At 44.3% G+C, this 18,907-nt stretch overlaps 1 protein-coding gene across 2 annotated transcripts; it reads left to right on the top strand.

The window, feature by feature from the left end:
• The first annotated feature begins 671 nt into the window (after positions 1 to 671).
• GTSF1 (gametocyte specific factor 1) lies at positions 672 to 18,506 on the top strand. 2 transcript variants are annotated; one of them, XM_008256579.3, is made up of 9 exons: positions 672 to 790; positions 2,597 to 2,643; positions 6,092 to 6,192; positions 7,983 to 8,109; positions 8,539 to 8,622; positions 9,091 to 9,154; positions 11,277 to 11,371; positions 12,294 to 12,330; positions 15,672 to 18,506. In XM_008256579.3, exons 2-8 carry the CDS (start codon positions 2,628 to 2,630, stop codon positions 12,308 to 12,310), a joined length of 504 nt encoding a protein of 167 aa, XP_008254801.1. In that variant the 5' UTR covers positions 672 to 790; positions 2,597 to 2,627; the 3' UTR covers positions 12,311 to 12,330; positions 15,672 to 18,506. The 2 variants fall into 2 exon arrangements, with proteins under 2 accessions (XP_008254801.1, XP_002711181.2); XM_002711135.4 differs by lacking the exon at positions 672 to 790 and adding an exon at positions 1,623 to 1,645.
• Positions 18,507 to 18,907: the final 401 nt, after the last annotated feature.

The raw sequence follows: 18,907 nt of genomic DNA, 5'->3' as shown, positions 1-18,907 counted from the left end.
GCAGTCTAACGCTTCTTTGACATCCGCCGTATTTCGAGTTAACCCTTCATCCACTCTGGGGAAAAGAACGGCTGCTTGTACCTTTATAGGGAAAGGAATCAGTTTTCAGACCAGCAGCTCACAAGACGTTTTTCTTTTTTTCCCTATCAAGTTAACTCCCTGGCCGTCTTTTCCTCTCCAACTCTTTTCATCGAACTCTCGCAAACGCTGTTTCCCTATAATGCTACCAAGCATTCTCAGTTACTATCATTGTCTTTTTGAATTCTGAGATTCTCTTAACACTTGCTACACAGAAGCAAACCCTCCTGTCCTTGGTTTGTTTCCTGGCTGTTCTGCCCACCTCCTGTTAAGTACCTTTCCTCCCTCAAATTAAATTACCTTGTTAGCTAGACAACTTCCACAAACAAGGCTTCTCCCCACCTCCAACCAGTCCCACTGACTCCCCAAGGGCCCCCTCTAAGGCTCGGTCTTTTCCTTAAGATGGCCGCCGCAAGGCCGGGGGGCGAAGCATGAGTCCCGGCCACGGAGAACAGCCTCGTTCTGGGGGCCAAAGGAGGAAGAGCTAAAGGGATGGGCCGCAGGCAGGGTTGGGGACCCCCGAGGGAGCAGTGGGGACTCAAGGAAGAGCCCTCCGTGGTCACTGCTGTCACAAACACCCCCACCCCGCCCGCCAGAAGAATGACGTCACAGGAAGTGGGCCCCGCCCCGTAGCGTCAGCGACCGGAAGTGAGCGTTGCTGGGGCGCCGAAGTGGGCGAAGGCCGGTGTGGGTAGAGCGTGTCGCGACCAAGGTAGGAAAGGAGGCCGGGGCTTGGCCCTGTGCCTTCAAACACTTAGGGTTTAGTGTAGCGGGGGCCCTTTGCGGCCTGTTGTCTTCTCATTTTCGGTTTTGGACCTGTGGCCCTCGGTTTTTGGCTGTGCCGGCTCTTTGTGTTGCGCGCCGTCGTCCTCTCAAGGGCCTCCCTAGCACCTTTTCCTTCGTTCTTTTTAAATTAACATCCCCCACCACCACCACCGCCCTGTTTCTTCATCCATTCTGTCTTAGTGTGTTTAAGGGAAGAGAAAAATAAAAGAATGTTAGAGACCGCGCGCTCTGTTAGGCATTTTAACTCGATGCTGCGGTCTCCACCCGGCCCCTAAACCTCACGGCTTCTCCTGGTTTGCCCTCTTCATGGCGGTCTGGTCCTAGGGAAGAGGAAAAAAAAAAACTCCCACGAACGGTTTGATGTGGAGAATCCTCGAGTGGGCGGGGCTGAGTGTCCGTTGTGAATCACGGAGCCCTTAGCCTGCTGTGATTAGTGGGTTTTGCTCGTTAGGCAGAGGCTGGCGTCCTCCAAGTTGGTGCTCACCAGCCCTTCAAATCCTCTCTTAGTTTTAATGGAAAAGTATGAGCTACCTGTGTGTAAGTAAAACACGTCCAGAAAGCTCGGGGCTGCTTGATCTAAACATGAAAAAAATGTTTTTGAGGACAGTTTTCTCTGGCGGTTGGCGTTTACAGATGACCTGTGCAGCAACTTACTGAACTGGAGTTCCAGCGGATGGCTTGTCTATTCCATCACGGGTTCTAGTGCTGCCGCTGTCATAGAATGGGGAAGAGTGGTGGAATTGTGTGAGGCAGCAGAGGAGAGCTCGCCTAGAGAGGAGCTGTAAATCTTACCGATTTTTGACAGTTTGCAATTGAGGGGGGGTGGTTTTATATACAGGTCGTTTGTTTTCTATGAAAATAAGCTCTTTTTACTCATAGTCAGTTGTGGAGATCTCTAACGGAAGAAGACTCAAACTCAGCGTTTCTCGTCTAATCTTCCCCATGGCTGTTTTCTGTTCTTTTATGACTGTGTTCACTGTAATATGGACAGCTCTTAAGTCCTAACAGAAGTTGTGCCTCAGCTCATAGAGGGAATGACTAAGAACTGGAGAGACTTAAGTCAACAAATCTTGTGATTGTGGCCTAGAAGACGAGGGGGAGAAAAGTGAGGCATCACTAGAAAAAAGGCAGTGATCATGTTTAAGAAAAGTCGCCAAAGTGGTGAACTAGAATGTCTCCCGGCATTTTGGATGGGTTAGAGGCAGACTGCTTGGTGCAGTTACCAAGCTCTCCCTGGGTGCCAGAGAGGGGCAAGACTGGTAATCTGCCCACCCTGTATTTTTAAGAAACTCTCAAGAGGAAAGCTTTAAAAGAGTAAGCTATTCCGGTGTTTATCCAGAAGTTTAACAGTATTCTTTGGTCTTCACTTGCCCCCTCTAACATTAAATAGATTAAATCCTAATGCAAGTCCACAGTGGCAGGCTGTTGTAGCGGCACGTAAAATAGACCGTACCTGAGTACGGTTTGGATTAGTAGTCACATGTGATCTCAACCAATAGTGGACCCTACAATATATTGCAGGAGTGTGAAGTAGGCAGTAATGTCAAAATGCTTCTAAGAAGTGGGGGGAAAATAACCCTTAAAGAGGAGAGAACTTCAAAGGGAGGGCAGGTACTTTGGGTTTCTCCTATTGAACTTGGGTAACTTCATTTCTAGAAGCGACTGCACTTCTTAGGGGTGCCTTTCAATGCATTCATTTCTGACCCTGTGACTCACACTTTTCTTCCCTCAGCACTTGGATACAAAGCTCCTTCATTTCCACCATGGAAGAAACTTATAGTACGTACTTCTTGTTGCTTTTAGAAAATAAGTTAAAACTTTGTTGTGAAAAATTCAGATTTCCCTCTGAACTGCTAAGGAGGAAAGGGGTCTGTGTGGTATTGATGTAGAGAAGTACCTATGTTTGAAATAATTCATTTGAAGTGTAGGTAATTAAAGAGGTTTGAGAGGTCCTAGGGCTTGGAAAGCCAGTAGTTAGGACATCTGTGTTAAACTGTGTCTTTATTGAATAAGGCATTTTAACTCATCAAGGTTCTAGCTTCTCGCTGGATGTAGGACAGAGAGATAGTAGCTTCTGTTCTCTTTGTATTTTAAGGAGTAAGAGGGTATACATGATAACGTTGGTGTTCCCCGGGTCTTTAAGATGGGACATACTAGGAAGGGATCTGGGAGGGGCGGTGGAAGGTTGGAGGAGAACAGCAAAGGCAAACCTTCCATTTGCTAGCTCACTCCTCCAAATGCCAGCAATAGCCAGGCCGGGCCAGAGCGAAGCCAGGAAGTGGAAACTCCACGTAGGCTTCCCGAAGGGGTGGCAGGATGGCAAGTACTTGAACCAGCACCTGCTGCTTCCCGGGATGCACATGAGCAGGACTGGATCCCAGGCACTTCACTGTGGGATGTGGACCTTCCAAGCAGCATCTTAACCACTGCACCCAAATGCCCACCCTGGCCCAGAGTTCTTAGTGATGTTTTTCAGCCATTTTTTTGTTACAAAAAAAAAATTTCACCTTGGGGGCATGTTAGAAATTCACAATTTCAGGCCCCATCCCATACCCACTCTGAGAATACGCATTTACCACTTAGTCCCTAAGTGATGTAAAGATTATGTTAAAGTTTGAGATGTGTAACCGTAGAATACACCTGACTGCTTTCCCAAATTGACCTGGAGCTCCAGCCTCTCTCAGATTCCTGAAGATGTCCAGCTGGATCCGCGCTGTTAGCTCCTTGCTCGTGGTGGTACTTCTGGGAGGTCTAGTTTCCCATTCCATTGCAGTGTCTCCTCCATTTCTGGCTGTGGATTCTATCCAAATGCAAGCTACAGCTGAGTCTGCTTTTGGAGGAGGCTTGTCTGTAGGACCTACTTTGCCTTCCAAAGTAAATTATGTTCCCAGAAGCCAAACAAAATGTTTGCAGAGTAGTTTGGAAGTATTTATTATAACTTTAAATGTCCGTGCACTTCAATTCAGCACCCAAGAGTAATACTCATCAAGTGCACAAAATTGTATAGACTACTAAAAAACCGGAAGCAACCTAAATGTCCATCCATAAGGGAACTAAGAATGAGTCTAGTACAGCCGCCTGCAGCAGGAAAATATTCTTTAGGTGTACTGACACTGAAAGAACTCTGACCTTCCTTAAGTAAAAGAAAAAACAAATTTCAAAACATTTGCAGGAAATCCTGTTGCATACTACAACATGGATGATCCTTGAGGATATTATGCTGAGTGAACTAAGCTAGTCACAAAATGACAAACGCTCTGATTTCACATATATGATAAATCTGGAGTAGTCAAACTCATTAAAAAAGAAAAATTACCAGGAGCTGAGGGAATTGAGGAGTGGAGAGCTGATGTTTTAATGGCTGTAGTGTGTCAGTTCTGCAGGGTGAAGTTTTCAGAGATAGGTGCCCGACAGTGTGTGTACTTAACACTGCCAAGCTTAAAAATTATTAAAATGGTAAACTTTATTTTACCACAATTTGAAATATTTTTTAAAATAAAAGACTTTTTTTAAAGTGGAAAGCCAGATTAGAGTGACCTAAATTGCCAGTGACCGAGAAGCAAAGCACTGAGGTAGGAAACTCATTATCTAGTCTGACATATGCCACTATATGGACAGTATAATGCGTATGAATCACAAGATACGTCCAGTCTGTCAGCTGCCAACATGGCCTAGCATTTTGCTAGTGATGGAATGTATTAAATGAAGGGAAACTAATAAGAATTTCATCTGTAAACTCTGCCTGGGTGTCCTGGAGCTTCAAAAATAAGGAAAGATTACTGGTCAAGAAGAGCCTGCTTGGCATAATAAGCCTGTTTGTCCTCTCGCATGTTTCCTTCCTACTCATTATGTCCTTCAAGTCACCTTCCTGGCTCATTTGCATCACGATCATGGTTAGCAATTTATTCCATGTTTACCACTCTTGCAGTGAAACTGTCTGTTTCAATTCCCCACTGGCTTTTGATTTTCATAACAATCTCCCGGTTTATATGCTTCTTATCAAATGGGAATTGTTTTTCTTATTTTTATCATTGCCTTCAGGTATGGCAAGAGCATTTTACTATTAGGTTGCCCCTTGTCTTTATAATGCAAAGGGGTTTCAAAGTTTGTGGAGAAAATGGAGTTAAAAGATGATGCACATATTCAAATGTGCTTAACCATTTAATTTGTTTTTCTATTTTTTTAAGTAGCCAATTTGGCAGTCACTAGCTTAAAGCATTCTCTCTTTCCTTCATGCATGTTCCAAAATATAATAAATGAAACCACTTATTTGATGACAGTATTGGTTTCACTTGAGAGGTAACTAGAGTAACCAAAATCAGGAAATATTTACCACAGTAGGTTCAAGTACACAGAGCAAAACGATGCCTTTTGTCTGCTCATAATTCTCAAACTTGCATGGAGCATGTACCTGGCATAGAACAGTGCTTACGGACTTTTTCCATCTCACGGAATTCTAGTAATAGGATGCTGGTACTGGGGATAACCTCCCTCCTCTTACTGTAGGACCAATGGGCAGGAGGTGTTGGCACACCAGCAAGCCGTTCTACCTTGAGTTGGGCTGGCTAGAGAATAGGAATGACCCTGAATTAGCCCTCTCAGAAAAGGAAAAGAAAATGTCATTTTATTTAACTTTTTGTTTTACAGTAAAGGTAATCAGCAATGAATATTTATGAACTGAAAGGGTGGCAGTTTGATGCACTGGTTAAGACACTGTTTGGGATGCCCACATCCCATATTAGAGTGCATGGGTTGGAGTCGTAGCTCCACTTCCAATTCCAGCTTCCTGCTGATGCACACGCTGGGAGGCAGCAGGTGATGGCTCAAGTAGTTGGGTCCCTGCCTCCCCTGTGGGAGACCCACACTGAGTTTCAGTCTCCTGGCTTCAACCTGTTCCAGACATGGCTGCGTGGGCATTTGAGTGAGCGAACCAGCAGGTGGAAGATCTCTGTGTCTCTGCCTTTCAGATACTAATTAATGAAACAATTATGAACGGAGACCTTCCCCACCCACAATTGCTACCGGTTCTGCTTGACTTGAGACTCAAGTGACACTACAGCTCCGTCTTCTCAGTGTTCCATTTTCATTGTAAATGTTTCATCCCCCTTAAAGGCTGTCTTGTTTTATCATTACATACTCTTGGGAAAAAAATTCAGTGTGCCTGTAATGGTTCAGTTATACAAGGGCCTGCTATACTTTATACCTGCTGTCTTTTCCTCTCTCTCAGTTGACTCCCTGGACCCTGAGAAGCTATTACAATGCCCCTATGATAAAAACCACCACATCAGGGCCTGCAGATTTCCTTACCACCTCATCAAGTGCAGAAAGGTGAGTGCTGGGTTCCTAATTTGCCCTCTGATGCCCTCCTGACTTCTGTTTAAAAGCCAGATTTTATAAACATCAAATAATTTCAGCATAAATGTTTTAATTGGATGTCAGAACTGTTTTGGGAATCTACTTCTGTGTTAAATACCAACATTTATAGAAAGCAGTTTGTTTATTCCTTGAGTTACATAAATTTTTTATTGTTTTGGTTTTCTTTCTCATGACTAGTGACACCCATTTGAACAAACATCTCTGGCATCTTCTCACACTTTATAAAGCAGAGGAAACACAAATTCTTGTTGGCAATGAGAGATCCTTCTTACCTTATAAATTTAATGTGTTCATTGTCCCAGTAAGCGTTAAGTGCTATAATACACCTCTTTCTGCTTTTTGTTTAGAAATTTTAGAGAAATTGAGCAGCCAGAGATTAGCCCAAGAAGAGTATTCCTAAAAATAACAGTTTCTTGAAGTTTCAGTAATAAACATCTTAAAAAAAAATAGTTTTTTCTCCCTGGTCACTGTTTTATAAGCAACTGCTCTGTTGCGTTGGTTGAGGCACTTTGACAGGTTGTTAGGATGCAGGTGTCAGGTACAGAGGCCAAAATTCTGCCAGGATTTACAGTTGGAAAACAGTTTTGGTGCTTAATCCAAACTGTATACAATTAGATTCAACAGCCTTTGAAAAGTGTGTCTGCTACAGTCCTGGAACTGTAATGTGCCTTTGTTGATTATTTCTCCAGCTCTCTCTAATCTCTGGAGCAGGGATCTCTGAAGGATCTCTGGACAATATAGATAAGCAAATACCACTACCACTTCCTCCGCTAGGCTTTCAGACACTTCCCAAGGATAATGGTTGGGAAAGGGAGCCAGTGATAAAACAACACTTTCATAACCCCCTTCTAATATTGAACTTTGACCACAAAATCTTTGCACTGAATATAGGCTGTCCCTCATGAAAATGATGGGGATTTCTGCCCTCACAAGTTTCCCAGCCCTGTGGCTTTCCAGCTTTCTCATCCCTTCATATTTTTTTTTAGTTTCATTTGTTGCACCTTTTTCTTTTCCTAATAAATAAATTTCATAATTCCTGGTATATTTGCAGTAGAATTTGGGCAGCATTAAACCCTTTATTTTGTTTTAAAATAAGAACTTGATCAGCAAAGTAGTTTCTGTCATTTGGGCTTTTTCTTAGTGAAATAGCTGGAACAAAGTTCAGAGTGCAGCCTCCTTTCCAGCCCCATTGCTGTAAGTAAGTGTCCCTGTGTTCATCAGATCACTAGTTCACCTGCCTCCCGCAGCTCCTTTACAACAGCCGTTTTCCATCACTGTGGTATTGCAATTGCAGGAGCACTACTGCAATGCAGTCTGAGTGTTTCAGCATTACCATTCATCCTGAATATCAGCTTTCAGGGTCCTTCAGAGCTCTACCATTACAAGCTATGCCGCCTAAGTCTTGTGACCCTGAGAAATCAATGGAAAAGGTGTAGTTTAAATACCCAATTATAAATTCACGCATACCTCTATATAAGCCACTTAACCTCCAGTATCTGTTGTCAGTCTCTATTATAACAAAGAGGCTTACATTCGGATGATTTTGAAGTAGTGTCTGTATGGTCTGTATGAATGACAAGTAATTCACTTTTAATTTCCTACTATGAGCTTGCCTACCATAGATAAGCCATAAATTTATTGAACCGTTTTAGGGGAGCAATTTATAGAATAAGACTGAGTCATTCCCATTGAGCTTTAAGAGATCTGAAGAACCGACAATTCCCTTCATTTTGGCTCCACAGAATCATCCTGATGTTGCAAACAAATTGGCTACTTGTCCCTTCAATGCTCGCCACCAGGTTCCACGGGCTGAAATCAGTCATCATATCTCCAGCTGTGATGATAAGAGCTGTATTGAGCAGGATGTTGGTAAGACTGACTAGCTAAAGTATTTCAATACCAGAGGTTGGCCCCTCAGATTTGTATTATGCTATGTTATCATCTTCATTTTTGGCATTCATCATTTCAAAAGAACAGTGCTTTTCTGCCCTTGAAATTTTTATCTCAGAGCAGCAATGAGTTGTCAGTATGTGTGTCAGAATGCTTTCTCAACTGAATGTCCTGTTTCCCTTTGCTAATAAATCATCTGAAAGTAAAATCCTTTTATTACCATAAATATGGTAAACATCTTTCTGTTTCCTGTCTTCTGTGATATTCTTCTGTTTAACTTTCATGTTACCTGTTTTTTTAGAAACAAAGACCCATTAGGCCACCCTGCAACATTTTAAGCTACTAATCTGTTTAAACACAGTAACTTGGCAATATCCCCTTTTTGTGTCAAACTCTGTTGTCTTACAGTCAACCAAACCAGGAACCTTGGACAAGAGACCCTGGCTGAGAGCACATGGCAGTGCCCTCCTTGCGATGAAGACTGGGACAAAGGTGAAGTGCCTCCACATCTTCCTATTTACCATGTCTGCGCCCCAAGTCATTTCCTTAAGACAGAAGGACTGTTTTCCTTTTTTATGAACATTCCATGTTGTTTAGAAATGTCTTTATTTTTATTGGGGCCCCAAAGTGAACACATTTGTATTGCTGTGTAGACTGGTAGAACAGCCTATCCTCCTTGGTGAGAAAAGGCACTTCCTTACATCTGTTTTGTTCTATAAATTGTGTTGTACCATCTGTGTTTCATTGTTCCTGGGCACATTTATTATTATTTATGTCATTTGTATTTATATCCTTCAATTAAATTCCTGCTACTGTGTCACTTAGGCAGATATTTGATCAGTTTTTACATCTTCAAACTTACATGTGTCATTTCCCATCTTACAAATTCAACTATCATGAACTCATGTCTTACCTTATTTTCTAGAACTATCACCAACTATATTTTGTTTCCTTTGGCAGATTTGTGGGACCAGACCAGCACCCCATTTGTCTGGGGCACAGCCAACTTCTGTGGCAACAACAGGTAATTAATCTCATTCCAAGCCCTGCCTCCCCAAATCACAGTGCTCTGGGACCAGAAGAAGCTGCCAAAGCATGAATTAACTGACCTCATCCCTTGATGATGTTCCTTAACCCTTACAGATTATTTTGGTAGTATTTTTTCCCTATTTATTCCTTAATTAATAAAAAAAAAAGTCACATGTTTTGTGCTGATCAGTGAGGATACAGAAATACTACCTTAAAATTTTAACATGAGACAGTGCTGCTAGACATTCTTATGTTTTAATTGGAGGTTTTGCTAAGTTTATATTAATACTTTGAAAAATTTTATCCAGGTATGCCACTTGGGTTACTTTTATAGTAAGAAACTAGCAACTAAGAAAAAGTAGCACTGAAAGTTCTTAATTTGAGACCAGGAAATCCCAAGTATTTTTTTTTAAAGGGACATGGAAGTTTTTGTTTTGTTTTTAATATTTATTTGTTTATCGGTTTGAAAGGCAGAGCTATAGAGAGGCAGAGGCAGGGAAAGAGATCTCCTATCCGCTGGTTCACTCCTCAAATGGCTACAGTGGCCGGAGCTAGGCCGATCTGAAACCAGGAGCCAGGAGCTTCTTCCAGGACTCCCAAGTGGGTGTAGGGGCCCAAGGACTTGGGCCATCTTCTACTGCTTTCCCAGGCCATAGCAGAGGGCTGGATCAGAAGTGGAACAACCAGGACTCAAACCCGTGCCCACATGGGGTTCTGGCACTGCAGGTGGCAGCTTTACCCACTATGCCACAGTACTGGCCCCCTCTTTTTTTTCTCTTTCTTTCTCTTTCTTTTTTTTTTTTTTTTTTGGACAGGCAGAGTGGACAGTGAGAGAGAGAGAAAGGTCTTCCTTTGCCGTTGGTTCACCCTCCAGTGGCCGCCACGGCCAGTGCACTGCGGCCGGCGCACCGCGCTGATCCGAAGCCAGGAGCCAGGTGCTTCCTCCTGGTCTCCCATAGGGTACAGGGCCCAAGCACTTGGTCCATCCTCCACTGCACTCCCGGGCCACAGCAGAGAGCTGGCCTGGAAGAGGAGCAACCAGGACAGAATCTGGCGCCCCAACCGGGACTAGAACCCGGTGTGCCGGCGCTGCAGGCAGAGGATTAGCCTAGTGAGCCGCGGCGCCGGCCATTTTTTCGTGTTTTTTTGCTTGTTTGTTTGTTTGTTTTAAGTTTTATTTATTTGAAAGGCAGAGTTAGAGGGAGAGACAGGGAAGTCTTCCATCAGTTGGATCAATCCCCAGATGGCCACAGGTGGTCATGGGTGAACCAGGCCAAAGCCAGGACCCAGGAGCTGCTTCTGGGCCTCCCATGTGGGTACAGGGGCCCAAGCATTTGGGCCATCCTCCACTGCTTTGTCAGGCACATTAGCAGGGAGTTGGATCAGAAGTGGAGCAGCCGGGACTCGAACTGGCACCCATATGGGATGCGTGTCACAAGTGGTAGCTTTACCCACTACACCACAACACCGGCCCCCAGAGTACTTAGTGGGTAGAAAAAGATTCTTTTCTTCCCACTGATTTTGTATCTAATTTAAAACTGTAAAATTTCTCATTGCCACCAATATTCAGACCTTAGAAAATGAAGTTTCAAACCCAAATAAGAATATTTCTGGATGTTCACCAAGTAAAATCTTTACTGATTTTTTATTTCTCAGTTACTGAGATCAGTTAATAACTTTAAATGTATACTATTTTATATACACTAAGATAGAAAAACTTAAAGATGAATTCAATTGGTTACAACTTTAATTTTGCCTCAGTTTTATGAGATTTTCTTCCTTGGTTTGGTTGTCTTAGAATTTTTGTTATCTCTTATGTTTGTCGAGTGAGTTGATGAGCCTGTCATAGAGCTGAACAGTAGATGGCATTGCTGTTTATCTCAATTTCTGGAAAAAGAAAATGGTTAGACCCATCTTAATGGCAGCACAGATCAGGGAGTTTTCCAGAGATGTGGTAATCATTCTGATTGCAAGAGTGTTTTGATGGAAATGTGTTTACATTTCAGATTAATGTAGGTTGTTATTTTCCCCAAAATTGGAAAAAAAAAATTGATTGTCTTGCGTATATGCCTGAAGAATACAGATTTGCCATCAGAGTCACATTCATCTCTTTGCAGCCCTGCAAGCAACATAGTTATGGAACACAAGAGTAACTTGGCTTCAGGCATGCGAGTGCCCAAATCTCTGCCCTATGTGCTGCCATGGAAGAACAGTAAGTGAAGTAGGGGCAAGGCACCTTCCTCTCCGCTGTGCCAGATACAGGTGGTCTGCACATTCAGACATCTTCAGTCTGAGTGCCGTGTGCTTGCATGATGCTGAAAGTGAGCGCCTCTTCAGATTTTTGTCCTGAGCACCTCACTGACTTCACGCCACTTCTGGCCCTAGTTTCAATAGGAAATCATCAACATGGAAGTGCAAGATCTGAGAATACAAAAGGTTATTTTCAAGATAGGTGACCACTGACAACAGATACCGTGAATGAATCTGAGGATCAATAAGGAGACCATTGTCTTAGCTAGAAAAAGTCATTCCTGATTTTCAAGGCACAGTGGCAGTAGGGATTTGGAGCTAGAAATTATATTGCCAGAGCTTTCTAAAAGGGTATGGATAGAGATGAAAAGAAAGCACTGTGTCGTCAGAACCAGTGTGAAGCATGGTATCCAAATGTCCTCTGGACATCAGAGGCCGTGCTGGGGAAGCAGACACCAGGGCCACCTGAGGCTGCCCTGGTGAATTCCACTGGTAAAACACCCAGACATTGTCATTTTCACATCATGCAAACTACCTTTTCCAATGTTGCTCCCAAACTCAATTCCCCTTGATTTCAGACTTTGCTGCTAATAGAGCTAATCTTGGGGTGCCTAGATGATTCCCTTTAAAATATTTCCTTTTGGATACTTGAAATTGCCAAAAAACAAGATCACCAAATCATATACCAAAAAGCCTAACAGATGAAGGACTGGAACTCTGGCCTATGGTCTTGAATGGAATCCAAGCACTAATTTTATTTGTTTCTACTTTTATATTATAATTCAGGATACCATAGGAGTAAGTCCTTTATGTTCAGTAAGAATAGGGATGTAATGAATTTCATTTGACATGGTGTATTTATTTTGAAATATTTCTACTCATAGGTGGAAATGCACAGTAACTGAATATCTGTCTCATCAAGTAAGTGTTTCAGTTTTATTTCACTATCTATTCAGATGGTAGCAAGATTTAACTGGACATAAAGTAATTTTCTTTCAGATTATGGTACCAAATTAAAGCTTTGTGTGTGCATGTGTTTTTTAAGTATATAGCTTCTGTTATGGCTTTACACGCTAATGAATAGGCATCTACTCGTTAAGTTAGAATTCTGTTAACATGCCACGTGTTTTCCCAACATGAGTACACATTGCCTTTTTCCGTTTTGTTTTGTTTTCTCAGAGTTGCCTTTTAGATCTATTGTGCCTCCTGTAATGGCCTGAGATTAATCAAGCAGCTGCGCTTCAGTGCTCAGCAATTCTTTCCCTGTGCAGTATAGTTTAACACTCATCAAAAAATTCATAGTCTTTGTAATGAGCACTGCAAAGTTTGCAGTCTCCAAGGGTGTTGCACTGTTGAGCTTTTCTGGGTATTTGAGTTAGCAGTAATTCACGAAATCCCTATGAAGAGACCAGAATCTTCTGCTTTTCACAGATGAAGCCTTTCTTTGAGGTTATCCCAGGTACCCACGACAGAGCCACATTTGGTGCTTTAAATATGCATCTTGGCTGAGGTTGCCCAGCCACACTTTTCTTGGCAAAGGGAATATTATAAAGGCAGGGAGTGGAAATATATCCCAGCTGTCTTGCAGATGTAGGCCCTTAGTGGATAGTCACTGAGTGAACAAATAATTGGCCCGTTGCTTTCCAGTCCAGCACTCTCCCTGGACAGTGAAGCTGCTCAGTCTGCATGAGGGTTCATTTTACACCAAAAGTAATGTATCTGCTATTAAGAAGCAGAGGGAAGATGATAAAGTGGGCCAGCATTATGGCACAGCAGGTAAAGCCACCACCAGCGACATTGGCATCCCACATGGGCGCTGGTTCAAGTCCCGGCTGCTCTAACTCTATCTAGCTCTCTGCTAGTGCTTCTTGGAAAGCAGCAGAGGATGGCCCACGTGCTTGGGCTCCTGCACTACGTGGGAGACCAGGAAGAAGCTCCTGGGTCCTGGCTTCGGCCTGGCCCAGCCCTTACCATTGCAGCCATTTGGGGAGTGAACCAGCTGACAGAAGATTGCTATCTCCCTCTCCTTTCCCCCCTCCCCCCTCCCCTCTCCCCTCTCTCTCCTCCCTCTCTGCCTGCCTCTGCTTTTCCTTCTCTGTAGCTCTGACTTTCAAATAAATAAATAAATCTTAAGAAAAAAAATTCTGGAAGCCAGAAACTGTGATTTGGCCCCAGAAGGGGAAAAGGCACAGCAGCACTGGAACATCAGGAAAGCCCACATTGAACATACCGGGTACACTGTGAGCTCTGAGCTCCCCGCGGCCGCACTGCACAAGTGACTGACGATGACATCAGTAACACTGGCTACTCGGAGATGAAAACCCAGGAGGAACTTGTATATAACTTAAGACGAAACACATTTCTCCCTTGGAATTCAACTTTTTTTTTTTTTAACTGTAGAACAGTTCTTTTGAAGATTGATTGATTTGAAAGGCAGAGCTACAGAGAGGCAAAGGCAGAAAGAGAGAGAGAGAGGGAGAGGTCTTCCATCCATTGGCTCACTCCCCAGATAGTCAGAGCTGTGCCACTCTGAAGCCAGGAGCTTCCTCCATGTCTCCCACATGGTGCAAGGGCCCAAGGACTTGAGCCATCCCATACTGCTTTCCCAGGGCACAGCAGAGAACTGGGTCGGAAGTAGAGCAGCTGCGACCCAAACCAGCACCCATATGGGATGCCAGCACTGTAGGTGGTGACTTCACCCACTACACCACAGCGCCAGCCCCAGAACTTAACTGTTTACTAAACGTACACACTACGGGGCCAGTGCTGTGGTGTAGTAAGTGAAGCCTCCGCCTGCAGCCCCAGCATCCCATACGGGTACTAGTTCATGTCCCAGCTGTTCTGATCCAGCTCTCTGCTAGTGACTTAGGAAAGCAGTGCAAGATGGCCACATCCTTGGGCACCTGCACCCACATGGGAAGAAGATTCTGGCTCCTGGCTTCGGATCAGACCAGCTGAGGCCATTGCAGCCATTTGGGGGAGTGAACCAGTGGATGGAAGATTCTCCCAAACTAACTAACTAACTCCCTCCCCTCCTCCCTCCCTCCCTCTCTCTCTCTCTCTCCCTCCCTCCCTCTCTGTCTCTCTCTCTAACTTTAACTCTCAAATAAATAAATATTTTAAAAAATTAAAAAGCTTGCACACTGAAAATTTATTTTTCTGTGTAACTCCTGAGGAATTAGAAAAAAAAGAAAATTATCCTAAGTTAGAAGTCCTTAAGAAGCCACAAACCCTCTGAAATGAAGCACCATTTTTTTTTTTTGAATGCTTATTACAGAATTTTCTGGCTTCTTTGGAAGGATACAAAAGTTACAAGACATGCCTTACTCCTGTAGGAAACCTAAGTGGGGATTGAAGTTTAGTTTGTTTTTTTAATTTGAAAGGCAGAGTTAGAGGGAGAGAAAGAGCTTCTACTAGTTGGTTCACTCCCTAAAAGGCTACAACCCCTAGCCAAAGCTAGAAGGCAGGAGCTTCATCTGGGTCTCCCATGTGGGTACAAGGGCCCAAGCACTGAGGCCGTCTTCCACTGCTTTCCAGGCACATTAGCAGGGAGCTGAATCAGAAATGGAGCGTCCAGGACTCTAACCAGAACTCATGTGGGATGCCAGTATTATAGGTGGCAGTTTAACTGCTATGGCACAGCCTGGGCCCGGCCTCCCAGAAGGAGTCATTTGCCTAAAGAGTCAGTGTCTGTGTAGACTGCTTCTTTCTTTCTTTCTTTTTTTTTTTTTTTTTGACAGGCAGAGTGGACAGTGAGAGAGAGAGACAGAGAGAAAGGTCTTCCTTTGCCGTTGGTTCACCCTCCAGTGGCCGCTGAGGCCGGCGCACCGCGCTGATCCGATGGCAGGAGCCAGGAGCCAGGTGCTTTTCCTGGTCTCCCATGGGGTGCAGGGCCCAAGCACCTGGGCCATCCTCCACTGCACTCCCTGGCCACAGCAGAGAGCTGGCCTGGAAGAGGGGCAACCGGGACAGAATCCGGTGCCCCAACCGGGACTAGAACCTGGTGTGCCGGCGCCGCTAGGCGGAGGATTAGCCTAGTGAGCCGCGGCGCCGGCTTAGACTGCTTCTTAATACAGGTTGTATGCTCAGTAGTACTAAAGAACTGGGGGTCAGGAGGTCCCCGGGTTCTTCCATCAGCAGCAGCTGATTCCAGGCAGACCTGAAACGTTGAATTGGGAAGTAGTTGCATAGCCTGTTGTCAGATATAGTTAGCTCTTTTGTCACTCAAAGGAACTCAGAACTCATTTTTTATTTCCTTGCAGATGCCAGACACTAGAAGACTCATTTGTTCCTGCTATCCATGAGTTCTTCATTTTTTTCCTCCTAATCTGATTATAGAATGATAAACTGTGACTTTCAAACTGACAAGTACCTTTTATTTCTACTCCTTTAAATCCTCACTCATTGCTGCAAGAATACTCACTCTCAGAAGAACTTCCAAATCCATCAGTGTAGCAGCTTCCTATAGTTTGGTTAAGTACGTGCCACTGCCAGATCAGAAATCACATGCTGTTCTTCATCAGTGAGACTTGGTTCTCTCCAAGTAGGCAGGGAACCTGGGTTGAGAAAAGTAATCGTGTGTATGTGTGCTCTGACACGCGTGGACCAAGTCCTTTCAGGCACGTAGAGAACAGGCACTCTTCTGTGCGTCTGTATGTCCAAAGCATTATATGGTAAAACTCGCCATTCTTGTTCAGATCCTTAAAAAGTCTTACTGCCTGAATATTTTCTGCCCAATATAGGTTTTAGTTCTCTCTCCACAATTCCAGCTAGAAATGGTACCAGTTGTCAGGCTAGGTGTGGATTACATAAGGGTAAAGACTAGAACGGCAGGGAGACGCCAGTGTCATGTGGGCAAGGTGGGCTTTCCGCCTGTGTGTGCGACCCAGTGATGCTTCAGAGCTAAGACACGCGCCCTGCCATGGGCCTGGGCTGTGTGTAACACTTGAAACGCCCAAGGCGCTGGCTGCTGGCATCTTGCAGACCCTTAGAGACCGGAGTCTCCCCAGACCGCTGTTTTTTGATTTTTTGAGTTGTTTTTCAGGTTTGGTTTGGGTTGATTTTAAGCTGTCTAGGGTAGAGAGGAACTTGGGAGCTGGTATAGATAGGGACTTGGATGAAGCGAAGTGACAAATATTTCTAAAATGTTCTTTTCAGCATTGTTTGTAGATGACAGTTAAGGGGTGGGCTCCTGTGGAATGCCTCCTTCCAAGGGTTTTATACAAAATGGGATTCTCCTCATGAAGCAGAGCTCAGTTTATATTTACTCCCAAGTTCAAGAGAAGCCCCAGTCCAGTCTGTTTCTTTCCCCAGCTGTGTGCTTTGGAGTGAGTGACAGGCCGTTTCTCCCGGAGAGGAAGATGATATATCAAGGAGGGGAAGCCCCCAGACGCCCCGAGCCTGGCCACTCTGTGTGTGTGTGTGTGTGTGTGTGTGTGTGTGTGTGAGTCCACACCTCACAGCTGAGCTGTGGCACCGGAACAAGCAGAGCTCTCTGGAGTTGTTTGTTTTGCTGATGACAGTACAGAACTCACTATTACACTTGTAACAGGGAACTCCTGCTAGTTTAGGAAAAGCAAATAGAGAAAAACAGTGGTTACAAACAATTCACTGCTTGACTACAACTCAACAAAAGAATTAAGTGGATAACAGTTACTTTGTGTTTCTTAAATATCTTGAAGTGGCAAGGTAAGTTAACAATCTATCATGAAAGAGTCTGGCTGCTTTAAAAAGGCATTGCTCTGCTCGGGACTGCTTGATCGCAGAGCATCTGACCTGGTAGGGTGAGCAGCACTGCTGTGAGAGTGCCTGCCTGTGTGCGTTGCATTGGCTCACACAGTAGACAATCCTGTTTTTGTCTTTAGTAAACTAATGATTCAAGTCGCCAATTTGTCTGGGTCACAAGCTTTCAGAGACTGCTGAGTATTTTTATTGGGCCTGGGACTCACTAACCTGGACTTAGTTTGCCGAAAATGTGGGGAGGATTCCCACCCACTAGTATGCAGAAGTGGCTCTTTATCTCCCCACTTCTGCCAGAGACTGGGGAGGAAGCCTGCTTATCTGGGGGACCCTCGTTTCCAGAGGATGCCCTTCCTTTGGAATGTGAGTGGTGGGAGGTAAACAGTTGGGCATTCTGCTGTCGCTTCAGTCAAAGCTAAGTGTTAGGACTGGAGGTTAAATGCAGAGATACTTGAAAAGCTCAGCCTACAGAGCTGGGCTTTGAATCCTGCATTTTGGTCTTATCCAGGGCTTCCACACTCTACCCCAGGAGAGGATTTGCTTTTTGGAAGATTGCTTTTCCCTGTAGGGGTTCAAGAAGTGCCATTGTGATGTGCAAATGTCCTCTCCAGGAATAAACAAATGCAGATGATAAGTGATGCTTAGCTCTTTGGGAGCGCACCTGAGCTAAACTGAGAAGGAGTTTGGATTTAGTTTCAAATAACACACTACAGTGCTCCTCCTTGCTGAGGCAGAACAGGAGCTGCTGTGTCAGCCTCCTAGAAGAAATGCATGCAGACGGTATGTCCTTCTCACAGTTCATATCAAACTCCAAAGTAAGCCAAAACCGAGGAGACAGCATACTTACTTCTCTCGTTCTTGAAAAGGCAGGTTGTGGAAAGTCAGGGTAATTTGTGTACTATATACCGTGAGTGAGCGAAGCTGCACTGGCCTCAAGGAGAGAGCTTTAAGAAAGTTCACATTTCCATACGCCAACTCAACATGTAAAGCAGGGAAAATCTACTGAGTTTGTGAGGAAAATCCTGCAGCCAGTGGCTGCCGCTTGATCCCTGTCTTCCTGAGGCTGTCCAGGCTCCGTGTCACATCCTCCCCCACGGCCTCCGCCCCACAGAGTGCCCTGAGGACAGCGGGCCTTCACCGCACACCACCGCACACCGGCAGTCCCAGCCAGCCGTCCGCCTTTCCCACGGCATGCCCAGCTCCGCGTACTCTTCATGGCAAACAAGAGTTGTTTGTCATCACCTTACCAGAACACTGTTGTAATGCAAGTATGTTGTTAAGAGACTGAGGAAACCTGGAGAAGACAAGTGTAGTTTTGTGTTCTATGCAAAATAAATCTAAGTTGTTTGAAAACTGTGTATCAGTCTGACTGCGCCTGTTAATGTTTATTTAAACTCTTTGTCACCGAAATAAAGTCTGCTTTCCAAGATCACTTGTTTCAGTTCTGTTTCCTCAGGCTTGGATTGGAGGTTTTCAATGGATAGGGTCAGGAATTGGCCTTACTTAGCTCCTTGTGTTGGTTTTCACTGTGTAGACCTTTATAGCAGAGGTACAGATTGAAAGTGATGGAAAGCCTTGATCTCAAGATTAGATACCCTTTTGTTGAATTGGAGATTTCCACAGAAGGGTGCATTAGCTTTACTCTTGAAAAATGAATGTTGCTATGGTTATCTGAGGTGTGTGACTTTGGTATTCCTCTCCCCCATCTCCTGTAGAGCTAGAAGGAAGCTAAGAGAGTACCTAATCCAAGGCTTCATCG

This window comes from Oryctolagus cuniculus, chromosome 11 (assembly GCF_964237555.1).
Source record: "Oryctolagus cuniculus chromosome 11, mOryCun1.1, whole genome shotgun sequence".
NCBI lineage: Eukaryota > Metazoa > Chordata > Mammalia > Lagomorpha > Leporidae > Oryctolagus > Oryctolagus cuniculus.
The sequence above is the reverse complement of the archived record's forward strand: the minus strand, read 5'-3'. Positions and strand labels throughout refer to the sequence as shown.